Source organism: Mesoplodon densirostris, chromosome 9 (assembly GCF_025265405.1).
Source record: "Mesoplodon densirostris isolate mMesDen1 chromosome 9, mMesDen1 primary haplotype, whole genome shotgun sequence".
Lineage (NCBI taxonomy): Eukaryota > Metazoa > Chordata > Mammalia > Artiodactyla > Ziphiidae > Mesoplodon > Mesoplodon densirostris.
This window is the reverse complement of record NC_082669.1, coordinates 9,068,106-9,082,062: the sequence shown is the minus strand read 5'-3', so window position 1 is coordinate 9,082,062 and position 13,957 is coordinate 9,068,106. Positions and strand designations below refer to the sequence as shown.

General features: G+C 45.8%; 1 protein-coding gene across 1 annotated transcript in view; it reads left to right on the top strand.

Moving 5' to 3' along the window:
- ABCA13 (ATP binding cassette subfamily A member 13) overlaps positions 1-13,957 on the top strand; it is a 252,433-nt gene that overhangs the window by 93,450 nt on the left and 145,026 nt on the right. Inside the window, 5 exon segments of the mRNA XM_060108829.1 lie at positions 1,495-1,636; positions 2,022-2,252; positions 8,273-8,322; positions 8,868-8,885; positions 11,296-11,320. Of these exon segments, the coding sequence (XP_059964812.1) occupies positions 1,495-1,636; positions 2,022-2,252; positions 8,273-8,322; positions 8,868-8,885; positions 11,296-11,320 (466 nt within the window).

Sequence of the window (13,957 nt, the reverse complement as noted above, 5' to 3'; positions counted from 1 at the left end):
TGGCAGCACACGGGGCGTTTGGTGCTCCGACTCCCTGGGATGTGATCCGCATTTCCTGCTGAGTGATGCGTGGTGCTGAGGTCCTGGTCAGCCCTGGGACCAGTGCTCCCAGGCCTCCCTTGGAGGACCAATAAGGACGGAAAAGGTACCAGAGCAAATTGGGCCACTCGTCCCCCTCCTGCTCTACACATCCCGGATGACCTGGGAAATGATCCCACGCCTCTGGACTCCAGTTTGCAAGTGGAGACAGTCACGCGCCTTGTGGGGCTGTGTGTGAAGTGAGTGTGTGAAAGTGCACAGCTCAGTGCCTGGTACGTGGGTGCTTGGCCAGTGGCTGTTCATCACTGTTGTTAAAACAGGCAAGAGAAGTGGTTGGGGAAGGACCGCTTTCCGAGGAGAGGGGACCAAACGCGCCACCTGAACTGGGGGAACGCTAAAGTGGTGTCTTACCGAGCAACACTTGTCCTTTGAGGTCTGGGGGTGTCTTGAATTTCCTAAATGTCCACTGAGAAGCATCAAACATCTGTGAACTTAATCTACATTTTTTTGGAATTTACATTCCAGCCAACTTTCATTTTCAGATGACTTGATTGTCTGGAAACACATCATCTGGTCTCTAAACTGTCTCTAACCTCAGATCAGGGACTGAGCACATTTTCTTAGCCTCGAAGGACCTCTCATGCCAGGGGGTTGGGCTTGGTCTTTGGGACACATCTCCGGCGATACTGGCCGCTGTGCTTTAGGGTCTATATATCATGGTTTCTTTTTAGATGCAGTTTAAAAGAAAATGAATTGAGAATCCTGGTCTTTCCATCTTTCTCTGCTATTTAAAAATATAAAATCTGGTAGACTTAAAAACTTGTTCAGGCTTCTCTCTTGGAAAATTTGCTTTTGAGATGAGAATCAATCAATGGGTTTATTTCTATTCAGTAAATTAGAATAGGTAGAATGGGCTCGATGGAGGCCTGAGAGCTTCCCTTCAGGTAGCTGAAGTGAACTTTATGAAAACACCTTGCAGGGCCTCTGGCCTTCTGAGGTCAGTCTGGCCCCTTTCCTCCCCCAGCAAATGTAGTGAAACTCGACAAGTGAGAGAATTCATAGAGGACACGTATGAGCCGAACGTTCGTTTCTGCAAAAAAGCGGCCCCGTGCCCTGTGCTCGGTGGGGCCTTTCTTCCTGGGGAGGCCCTGTCTCATGCCCCCACCTGCCCCCTGCCTCAAACGCACTCTCTGTGGCCACAGCTGCTGTGAGCTCTTCTGGATGGGGCGGCTGGACCCGGGGACTCCCTGGCTTGTCTCTCGGTGTCACCCTTCGTGATGGAAGGTTTGCAGAAGCCGTGTCCTAACCCAGAGGCGTTTCTGGGCTTCTGATTTGGGGGTTGACCTCGGCTAACTTAAAACCCTGTGATGCTCTTGACACCACCCACCCCTGCGTTGGCTCCCCCCACTGGAGGTTCGAGATGGACCCCTGGCATGTTGTGCGGGTCTGATGCAGGACTATCGTCTTCACCACCCACCACCTGGACTAGGCCGAGGTGCCGAGTGACCGCGTGGCCGTGCTGCAGCAGGGGCAGCTCACCCTCTCCAGCCTGACCAAGGCCCACGGGCAGGGGCTCCACCTGTCGCTCAGCAAGGAGGTGAGACCCCGGGGGTAGTTGCAGGGAGACACGTACCTCCTCGGGGGGCAGAGGAGACAGATCCAGACTGTTCCCCGGTCTCAACATTTCCACGTTGGGGTCAGGTCGCTCAGCAGGCGTTTATTCCGAATCCAGCCTGGGCCTTGCCTGCTGTAGGTCTCAGGGAGGTGAAAGAACAGGACACAAGGCCCTTGGGGTCTCAGTCCTTGTGGAGGAAACGATGTGCCTGTGAAAAGGAGAAACAGAATGTGGACACTGGTGGGTGTGGAACAAGAATTGGAACTTCAAAATAATTTGCTTAGGGATAGATGTGAAATCAGTTGATGTAAATTTGGTATGTTTGGGTTTACATTCCTTGCTGTTCCCTGACTTTCTTTTTGGATAGCCTTCTGTTCTGGAGGCCGGCGACCCGAAGGACACAGCTTGTGCCATGTCTCTGATGCAGACCTACATCCCACAGGCATCCCTCCGAGGCTGCAGCTGGGGCGAGCTGAGCTACACGATCCCTGAGGATGCAGGCAGAGCCTGCTTCCAAGGGCTTTTCCAGGCCCTGGACCAGAGCCTTCACCAACTGTACCTGATGGGCTATGGGATCTCAGACACCAGCTTAGAAGAGGTACCTTCTGATGAAAGATGCTTGAGCAGGCTTTTCTGATTTGTGCTTTGCCACTCTGGGCATGATGGGGACCCTGTGCATTTTCATTCATTTCCCAGCTCTGACTGGCGTTTAATACACCTGACAGGTGACTGTGGTTCTTTAGGGGAAATAGCGTTTTTATATTCGAGAACTTTGGTGTCTTTAATCCAGAATCACTGGCTGTCCAGATAGTTTCAGTAGCAGGAGGATGCCTGGTCATATTTCCTCACCTGGAGGCGCCTTTCTCTTTCCACTGTGGACCTGGTCCTGCTCAGAAGCCCCGGCCCACGGTGGGCAAAGATGTGCAGAAGGTCACGCAAGGGAGCAATGTGCCTCCTACACTGCCCCCCTCTCCCTGAGCCGGCTGGCACCAGCCCCTCGGTGTGGGTGTGGTTTCTTTGCAGGCGTGTCTGGTCTTTGGAGGAGCAGGTCCTGGGACAGGCAGCTCACTGATGTGTCACAGCCCCAGCTGCTGTGTTCAGGATGTAGTTTTAAGAGAAGAGAGCTTTATAAAGGAATCTTTAAAAAATCACCCGGATGCTTTTGTGTGTGTGTGTGGGGGGATCTAGCTCCCTGACCAGGGATCGAACTCCTGCCCCCTGAATTGGAAATGTGGAGTCTCAACCACTGGACCACCAGGGAAGTCCCCTGGGTGCTTTTTTTGTTTGTTTTTTAAGCCTTATTGTATAATTGATATCAAAAAGCTCCATATACTTAATGTATACAGTTGGATGAGTTTGTGACATCATCACTACAATCAAGGTAGTAAACATATTCACAAATCCAAAAATGTTCTCGTGCATCTCCCTCTTTTTTTTTTATGTGTGCTAAGAACACATGACGTGAGACCTGCCCTCTCAGTAAACACTTTAAGTTGGCTCTGGGCACAGTGTTGCCTGTACAGCTCTGGAATCTAATCATCTTGCTTAACTGAAACTCTATACCCGTTGAAGGACAAATCCTCTATCCCCTCCCACACCTTAGCAACCACAATTCTATGCTCTGTTCCTATGAGTTTGACTAATTTATTCCTCATATAAGTGGAATCAAAAGTATTTATCCTTCTGGGTCCAGCTTATTTCACTTAGTGTAATGTCCTCCAACTTCACCCATGTTGTCGCACGTGATAGGATTTCCCTCCTTTACATTGCTAAATAATATTCCATTATAAATATATATATATATAAATATGAGTGTACAAGGGTTCTAACCTTTCCATATTCTTGCCAAAAGTTTCTGCACAGCAAAAGAAACAACAGAATGAAAAGACAACCTACAGAATAAAAGAAAATATCTGCAAACCCTATATCTGATAGGGGGTTAATATCCAAAATGTATAAGGCACTCCTACAACTCAACAACAAAGAAACAAATAACCTGGTATAAAAATGGGCAGGGCCTCCCTGGTGGCGCAGTGGTTGAGAGTCCGCCTGCCGATGCAGGGGACACGGGTTCGTGCCCCGATCCCGGAGGATCCCACATGCCGCGGAGCGGCTGGGCCCGCGAGCCATGGCCGCGGGGCCTGTGTGTCCGGAGCCTGTGCTCCGCAACGGGAGAGGCCACAGCAGTGAGAGGCCCGCGTACAGCAAAAAAAAAAAAAAAAAAAAATGGGCAAAGGACCTGAACAGACATATTTCCAAAGAAGACGTACAGAGGGCCAAGAGTTACATGAAAAGATGCTCGACATCCTAACATCAGGGAAACGGAATTCAAAACCATGATGGGCAACACCTCACGTGTGTTAGGATGGCTACTTTATATATATATATATATATATACCTATAAAAAACAAGATAACCTGATGTTTATTAAATTGGCAGTTTCTTAGGCCCAATTTCCACAAATGTTGATTCCAAAGACTTAGACATTTACATTTTTAAGCAAGCACCCCAGCTTTTCTTTGATTTAGGTGGTCTGTAGTCACTGCTATGAAAAACACCCTATAAGAATCTCTTTAAGCTCAAATTTGATGTGAAACTTCACAAATCCATCTAATAGAGAGTGAATCTGGGAAACTGTTGTTTTCCGCCTGTAAGACTCTGCTGTGCCTTTTTTCTAAGAAGCCATATTTCCACCCCTCCCCTGCCTTGCAAGATCTGAAATTGCATTGAAATTCTTGTAACTCTATGGTTGTCAGCATCACTTTACCTAAACTTCTTTTTTCTCCCTCAATTTAATCCTCTGTATTTCATTCTTTTTTTAAAAAGAACTTTATTCAAGTATAATTTACATACTGTAAAATTAACTGATTTTAAATAGATAATTCATTAATATTTAGTCAATGTACTGAGTTATGCAGCCATCACCATAATGCAGTTTGAGAATTTTTGTCTGTTTTTTATTATTATTCTTTTTAAATTGGAGTATAGTTGCTTTACAGTGTTGTGTTAGTTTCTGCTGTACAGCAAAGTGGATCAGCCACACGTATACATATGTCCCCTCCTTCTTGGACTTCCCTCCCGTTCCCCGCACCGTCTCACCCCTCTAAGTCATCACAGAGCACCGAGCTGAGTCTGTGTTTCATTCTTCATTGCTCCTTCCTGTGATGATGGAAAGTGATTTCGGTGGCGATTAATCTGGAGGATCTGCAGCCTCTCGTTTGCTTTCTCAGACCATCCTGTTTGCACAGCCCATCCTACCCGGGGGGCCATGATCCCCTGCCTATTCAAAGAGCTGTTGCAGACTCTGTGTGTCTCCTAGGCTTCGCTGTGGCGTTAGCCGCAGAGCTGTCTTTGCTTCTTTGTCCCCATTTCCTCAAATTTCAAACACATGCAGGAGAGGTGGAGAGGAGACGTGTCTGCTGCCAGTTACACACGCCAGAGAAGGTTTGTGTGTCACGTTCGCTAAAATCAGCAGAGAGCTGACGGCGGATGCTTTGCAGAAAACCGTCTGCCAGAATGAAAATGGGATTGAGATAGACTTGGGCGGGTTAGGGCTGGTGGCAGGTGCCAGAAAGCAGCAGCTTCCGCTGGGGCCTCGGGAAGCGGGGAAAGTGTGTGGAGACGGAGTTCTCGCCAGCGTGCAGATCAGACCTGCCAGAGACAGTGCCTAAGGTTGGTGATGAATAGTTACAATCCTCACTTCCTGAACTGGAATCGCATCTTCTCATGAAATATTTGACAAAGAATGTGTTTTACTTCTCTTAGGGTAGTCGCTGCCTCAAACTTAACGACAGGACAGATTGGGGAAACCTTTGTGGGCCTGTCGGCCTTCAGGAAGCTGAAGACAGACGTGCCCTCGAGGGCACCCTCCTCCACACTCACCTCCTGGCCGGAGCAAAGGGGGGTTGAGCCGGGCATCCTGAGCCGGTACCTCCGCTCCCTCCTCCCTGATGGCATGAGATGCCGTGGGGTGTCTGAGCAGCTCCCTTTGCCTCTCTTAAAACCACAAACTCATCTCTTTGCCTCACCACCCACTTCAGCGTTCTTGTTTACACTGATTGAAATCAGAGTGAGATGGACCCACCGCTGATGGCTTGAAGACGGCTTTGCGTGAGGCCCACCAGGCATGACTGTTACAGCCGAGAGAGGACGTCGGGGTGGGCGTGGGGGGGGCTGGGGAAGTGCACAGGGGGTGTTTTCCAAGTAGGAAGAATGGCCTTGGGGTGGGGTTGGGGGAAGCCTCAGCTCAGCTCAGTGAGAAACAGACGGGGGTGCTGGGTACAGCATTTGGTCAGCGTCCATCCGTGCCTCATCCATCTGACCCACGTAGAGCAGAACCAGAGATGAGGGCCAAGGCTGAGGTCGCAATGGGGATGCAGCAGGAAGTGTCCGCGGGTCCTTTTCCTAACCATCTGTTAGAACTTTGGAGGGAGCTCAGGTTTGAAAACCCAAGTGTGAGGCCGTTGAGAAGCTTCAGGAGGACCTGTCTTTGGTGCATTTAAGACAAAACCCAAATTCTGAGCTTGCGACCAGCCCAGGGGATGTGTGTAGTTGGTGGCAGAGCCAGGCTGTACCCTGGTTCTCTGAAGGTCAAGTCACTCTCTTTTCAAAGCAGGTTTAAACAAAGGGGTTTCAGCAACCTTTAAATTATTCAAAAAACGTGGCTAGGTGTAAGGGATGACCCTATTCCAAAGTGAAATCCTAATTTGATTCTTTTAACATTTTTGGTATCATGATCATAATGCTTTTTAAAAAATTGTTTATTGAAGTATAGGTGATTTATAGTGTTTTGTAAGCAAAGTGTAAGTTTTGTACAGCAAAGTGTTTCAGTTATACATATACATACATTCTTTTTCATATTCATTTCCATTGTGGTTTATCACAGGATATTGAATATAGTTGCCTGTGCTCTACAGTAGGACCTTGTTGTTTATCCATCCTATATATAATAGTTTGCATCTGCTAACCCCAAACCCCCAGTCCTTCCTTCCCCCAAACCTCCTCCCCCTTGGCATCCACAAGTCTGTTCTCTATGTCTCTGAGTCTGTTTCTGTTTCAAAGATAGATTCATTTGTGTCATATTTTAGATTCCACATATAAGTGATATTGTGTGATATTTTTCTCTGTCTGACTTAATTCACTTAGTATGATCACCTCTAGGTCCATCCATGTTGCTGAAAATGGTATTATTTCACTCTTTTTTATGGCTGAGTAGTATTCCATTGCATATATGTGCCACATCCTCTTTATCCACTCTTTTGTTGATGGACATTAAAGTTGCTTCCATGACCTGGCTATTGTAAATAATGCTGCAGTGAACATCGGGGTACATGTGTCCTTTCGAATGGTTTTGTCTGGATATATGCCCAGTAGTGGGATTGCTGGTTCATATGGTTTTTCTATTTATAGCTTTTTAAGGAACCTCTATACTGTTCTCCATAGTGGCTGCACCAATTTACATTCTCTCCAACAGTGCAAGAGGGTTCCCTTTTCTCCACACCCTCTCCAGCATTTGTTATTTGTAGATTTTTTGATGATGGCTAATCTGCCCAGTGTGAGGTGATATCTCGTTGTAGTTTTGAGATGCATTTCTCTAATAATTAGTGATGTTGAGTGTCTTTTCAACAATCATAGTGCTTTTCAAAGAATCAGATCAAGGATATATACCTGTATAGCAATTGGAACCTTCAGTGGCTTTTCATGTAGGAAATTACTCTATCACCTATTTTTTTTTCTTTTTTTAAGAAAAATCATGTACAAGAAAATAGTATGGTTGTTACAAGAAAACAGGAAAAGCATCATAAAAGTTGGGTAATATAGAGCTGTGAGATTATTATTAAAACAATTTAGATAAATGTAGTCTACTTGTTAACTTTTTAAAGAATTAAACATAGTACTCGTTTTGCTTTTCAAAAGCAAAGTTACAGTAATCTAGCATGGTTTTAATTTTGTATATTTTTATATTACCATGTTTAATATTTAAGAAATAATTGTTTTTTTTTGTTTTGTTTTGTTTTTTTGCGGTACACAGGCCTCTCACTCTTGTGGCCTCTCCCATTGTGGAGCACAGGCTCCAGATGCGCAGGCTCAGCGGCCGTGGCTCACGGGCCCAGCCGCTCCACGGCATATGGGATCTTCCCGGACCGGGGCATGAACCCGTGTCCCCTGCATCGGCAGGTGGACTCTCAACCACTGCGCCACCAGGGAAGCCCTGTATTTTGGGTTTTATGTCATATTAATAAGCCAACCAATGTGTCACAAAATTTCTCCTTTCCTTTTACTTTTTTCCCATTTTTTTCGATTTTCTCTTTACCACTCCTTCCCTCCCCTGTCCCCCACTCCTTCCTTTCTTAATAGGAGGATATTTGATTTTGTTAGTTTTTCTTCTTTAAATGGTATGAATTATTATTCATAATTCAGTCATAATTTGCAGAAATGTCACACAATTATAGTCTTTACCAGGACAAAGATTGGGGACAACCCCACCTGAGCCTTTTGTGCTCTGCATGGGGTCACTGGCGGCACGCTGCCTGTGCAGACGTCAGTGTGTCCATGCGAGGTTGGGATTCCTGAGTCCTGGTGCTGGGACACATTTTCAACATTAATGCCCATCTGCAGGTGTTTACCTGTTTGATTAAAAGCCTACCCCCCAGGAGCCATCCGGCACTGTTAGTTTTGCATACAGTTTGCTGATTCTGTTTTCTGGATTGGCGAGAACAGATGAAATAATTTAAGCCTTTTCCTGTCTGCTTATGATTTTGGAGTCCCAGATCATGACTGGGGCGGAGTAGAAAATATAGTCATCCCTCAGCATCTGAGAGGGGATTGGTTCCAGGACCCCTGTGAATACCAAAATCCCTGGATGCTCAAGTCCCTTATATAAAATGGTGTAGTATTTGCATATAACCTACACACATCCGCCTGTATGTTTTAAATCATCTCTAGATTAGTTATAATACCTGATACAATATATATGCTCAGTAAATAGTTACCAGTGTGTGACAAATCCAAGTGTTGCTTTTTGGAACTTTCTGGAGTATTTTTTTTTCTTGAATATCTTCTGAGGCAGATATGGAGGGCCGGCCATATCCCTAATACCTGATGCACCGTGTTTCTGACTCAGAACCCATGTCTACTCCAAGGAGATCCTCCCCACGCCAGGCACCCTCCCTACCTGTCAGAGAACACCTTTTACTCCTTGAATTCCTGGCAGTGGCAGCCCCTTGGAGAAGTCTGACCCACTGTTAAATACAGTGCACTGTGTTGGTCATGGTTAATTGTCATGTTTCTTTACGTTTGCCTCTATTAGAAAACTAAAAGCTTTGAGAACTTTATTCAAAGAGAAAACCTAAGGAACTAGCATAGCACTTACACGTAATAAATACTGTGCTTTGTTCTCCCAAATTAACTCACTTCACAATTTCTCCTGAACTGGGCGTATTTATAAATAAGTGAAATGTTTGAATGACATTATTTTAAAGATCCACTTCAACTCTAAAATTCTCTTAACTCAGTGAACAAAGAAAGATACTATTTCTATTTCATAAAATCGTGCATCTCCCAAATAAGTATACAGTCTTTACAGAATAATTATTGATTACAAGATGCATAAATATTCATTGTTCAAAAAACCAGAAAACTGTGAAGAAGAAAAAGTAGCATGATCTCACCACAGAAATAAATAGAAATCTTTAATAAGTAGGTTGAAAATGTATATAGTACTTTAACTTTTTAAAAAAGATATTTATTTATTTATTTAGTTGCACTGGGTCTTAGTTGTGGCAGGTGGGCTCCTTAGTTGTGGCTCGTGGACTCCTTAGTTGTGGCATGTGAACTCTTAGTTGCAGCATGCATGTGGGATCTAGTTCCCTGACCAGGGATGGAAGCCGGACCCCCTGCATTGGCTCCCACTGCATTGGCTCCCCTGCATTGGCATGGAGTCTTATCCACTGCACCACCAGGGAAGTACCACTTTAACTTTTTGAATCTAAAAAATCACTTGGTCAAAGTCAAATAGTGTATAGAGTGTAGAAATCATTTCATAAAAGACAACAACTTTTCACTAAAGTATATACACCAAAACAGTAATAATTTTTCAAGTTTAATATTAGTATTGTTAGTAAATTATATTCATTCTATATGTGTTATTTTGTAACACATTTTTCTCCATTGAGTGGTTGTATTTTAAATTGTTCAGTTAATCCCCTGTATCATACAACTTCTTGCTACTATTTTCTATAAGATGTAACAAACCACCTTGTTTGCTATATTTGATGAATTTCTATTGCTTTTTGACTAATCCAACTCTTGGATTGGAATTAAGCTCATCAAAGGTGGTTCATATTTGCTTCCCCCAGAAAGACTGAATGGGTCTGTTCTCCCAGCAGCACTGTTAAGAAGGCCCATTTCCTAAAACACTCAGTAATAGTAGGGATGGACATTGTTTTTAATCCTTACCATATTGATAATCTGAAAATTTATTTTCCAGATATATTTTCTTACATGAAAATATCTGGGGCCTCCCTGGTGGCGCAGTGGTTAAGAGTCCGCCTGCCGATGCAGGGGATACGGGTTCGTGCCCCGGTCTGGGAGGATCCCATATGCCGCGGCTGGGCCCGTGAGCCATGGCCGCTGGGCCTGCGCATCCGGAGCCTGTGCTCCGCAACGGGAGAGGCCACAACAGTGAGAGGCCCGCATACCGCAAAAAGAAAAAAAAAAAAAAAAAAAGAAAATATCTGATTTTGCAATAAACATATATTAGTTATTTTGTAGTTTTTTTTTAAAGGAACTGCATATTCAGGCATGCTGTTTGCCCAGTTTTCTTTTAGAGTATTCATTTTTCAAAAATTGACTTGACGGCATTACATTTATAATACTTTGTTTTAAAATCTTCATGAATATTTGGATGAACTTGACAACGTGGAGATCGCATTCTGGGATGGATGCTGAGTCTTTAAGTAATCTTTTAACAATTGAAGCCACCTGACCAAAAAAAAAGTCTTTGGACATCTTCCCTAAGCAATTTGATGGTCAGTGTAAATGGGAGTGAATAATTATGGATGTAACTGGAGTCCTTGAATATAATTGCACTCATATGTCAAATGAGATAATTCATAACAATTTGGTCCAGTATTTCAGTTTTGTCTGTTAAATTATTCATATGAATACTTGCATGAGTTTAGCTGTGAATATTTGATTGGTGGTTGGATTCATGACATCAACTATCTTAGCTCTTTATTTTTCCAATTTGTGTCTAATTAACATATATGGGAAGGTGGGGAAAATTTGTTTTTCTTAATATAAGAAACACCTTTCCCCACAGACTTACTGAGGCTGTCTGATGAGCATTTACTAGGACTGGTAGTTTCATAAGTGTGTAATAATAATCCTCATTACTTCAAGGGAAAATACTATAGGTCTCTGTTTTACAACTGGGGGAAATGGCATCCAGAGAGGTTAGGTAAGCTTCCAGAAGTCACACAGCATGTTGGTGGCTGAGACTGGATTCAAATCCTGGTTTACGTGGATTGAAAGATGTAGTCGTCCCCACGCCACAGTGACGCTTGTGGTGGTCCCCTCTGGAGCACGGCCAGAGGGCACAGGGCCGTAGTCTGACCCGGGCCCCGCTCCTCCATCACCAGGCAAATCCACCACCCAGATGGTCACGTGCTATTTCCATTTTGTAGTGCCTGCTGTGCAGACAAAACCCTCTGTGACTTGAACAGGGGTTTGCAGTCACGGCCTGCGGTGCACGTATGTGAGAAGGCGCACAGTGTGGCAGCAGCTGTGGTGGCCAGATGTGCAGTTGAAGGATGCTGACCCGAGGGGGGTGGCTTCCGGTGGGCAGTGACCAGAGGTGTGGTGGAGGCACAAGCCACCGGGCCCACTGGTGACTTTCAGGTCCTCTTGAATGGAAACAGTGAGGCGTCTGTCTTGACGGAGAAACAGCTCCTGAGCCAGAGTCCGTGAGGACAGCAAGCAATCATCTCAGCAGTCATTTTGGAATCTAGGGGTTTGGCAACCAACAACATCTCAGTTATTTCTGCTTGAGTTAGATAATTCACGTAATTACCCTAATAGGTCTGCATACATAATGCCATGCATCAGTATTATCCCACGTTAGAATCTCTTAAAATGATCAGGAAGGGGGTATTTTGTATTCGTGTCTACGTTTATATGATGAAGGATCAAATTTAGCTTAATATACCTTTTCTAGCACTAGAGTCTATCTGCTGATTTAATAACTGCTTTATGAGAGTTATATATGAATCACCATTAGTTGTGCATTAAATCAGCAATTCTTTTTTTTTTTTTTTTTTGTGGTGCACGGGCCTCTCACTGTTGGGACCTCTCCCGTTGTGGAGCACAGGCTCTGGACGCACAGGCTCAGCAGCCATGGCTCACGGGCCCAGCCACTCCGCGGCATGTGGGATCTTCCCAGACCCAGGCACGAACCCGTGTCCCCTGCATCGGCAGGTGGACTCAACCACTGCACCACCAGGGAAGCCCAAATCAGCAATTCTTTAACACAGCTGAGCATCAGAATCCCCTGAGAAGTTTTGTTTTCTTTCTTTCTTTTTTTTTTTTAAAGCAGATCTTAATCTCTGAGTCTGTGAAGATCTGATTCTGTCTGAGGTGGGACCTGGAAATCAGCATTGAAAACAAGGTCCCCAGGTGAATCTGACATGTAGTCGGAAGTATTAACCACTATTTTCACCACAAGCCCAGCCTCATTAGAGAGTGCTGCTTGTTTTATAATAAAATGTTACTCTGTATCATAATGTTTATCTCATCCTGTGACCTTCGGTGCAGTGAAGCCTGTCATCCCTAATCTTCAAAGCGTCTGGTAAAGGGCTTCACCTTCTGCCGCCTGCCACGCGTACTCAGCGCTTCACGCAGTTATCTGCCGAATATGCCACGCTGGTTCATAGCTCATGTGCTGGTCTTTAAACATCCAGATTTTCTTGACTGCCTTCAAACATCTCCTGGTGGGTCTTAAGGATTCTGCCTAAATGTGCCTACTTTCCCCCTAAACCACCCAAGACTGCATCTTTGATTCCAATCCTTGAAGCACTGCCCTCCTCATTACACTAGTTTACATTGTGTTGGGTTGTTTACATTTTTATCTCAATCCCTGTGTTACACCTTTTTTGAGGACAGAAACCAAAGAGCCAGAGCCTGCACACACGGGCTCTCAGGGAGCATCTACAGATGAGGGGGTTCTTTCAGATACGCATTTTCTTCTCCAGCTGTGCCTCTGCAGCTCTGCTTTCAGTGCTATTATCAATGTTTTATCTTTCAAGATGGTAGTATCTTTACAAATGTTTTCTTCCGGGACTTTAAGCTTATTCACTGCTCTTTTATTAACTGTATTTCAGTGTGATGTTTGTAAGCAGTACAGTCAATTTAGCATATCTGTTCTTTGTTTCTTCCTTTTTTTTGGCCACGCTGCATGGCTGGTGGGATCTCAGTTCCCCGACCAGGGATTGAACCTGGGCCGCGGCGGTGAAAGTGTGGAGTTCTAACCACTGGGCCACCAGGGAGCTCCCACATCTGTTCTTTCAGAGGCCGCTTTTCTTGTGCGATACTTTAGGAGGAATCAGTGAGGGGGTCTGTGGGCCTGGCCGAGGTTCAGCCGCGTCATCCTTTAGATGTGCCTGGCTGGAGCCTGCAGTCCACGGGCCTCTCTGTTTGCTCCAACTTTGCCTCCTCAGCTGGAGGCAGAACCTGCTCTCACGGGCTGTTTGGCTGGAATGGGGGCAGGTTCACTGCACAGAGTCTGTGGACCCCGATGGCCACCCTGCGAGGGAGCCTGGCAGGAGGACCAGGCCAGGTCGCCCAGTTCGTGCTGTGCTTTCCGGGTTTACCTTTTGCCTCTCTGGTCGCGGAGGGCTGTTATCAGACTTGCCGCGTAAGGAAGGGACGCCGGCGCTGCGGAGGCGAGGCCGGGACCCCCTGCCCCGTGAGGCTGCCGCAGCTCCTCCTCACCGGGGATGCCCCGGATGTGGCAGAGGATGCGGGGTGCAGGGGTCGGCAGGGACCTGGGGAGAGGCAGGCGTGGAGCCACCCGAATCCTGACCAGGATGTAACCTGCGAGGGGGGAGAAACTAGGTGAGAACAGAGGAGGAGAACCAGGAGAGGGCGTGTCGGTGGGCAGTGCCCTCTCTGCCACTTTCCACCCCTCCCTCGGGGGCTCGGGGACCTTGGAACGTCTTGGTTTTGTACTTCTTGTGCGAGAATTCAGGCCCATGTCGCAGTCTTTGTTTAAACCCGTGAGAATCAACACAAGCCCCTTCTCCCCAT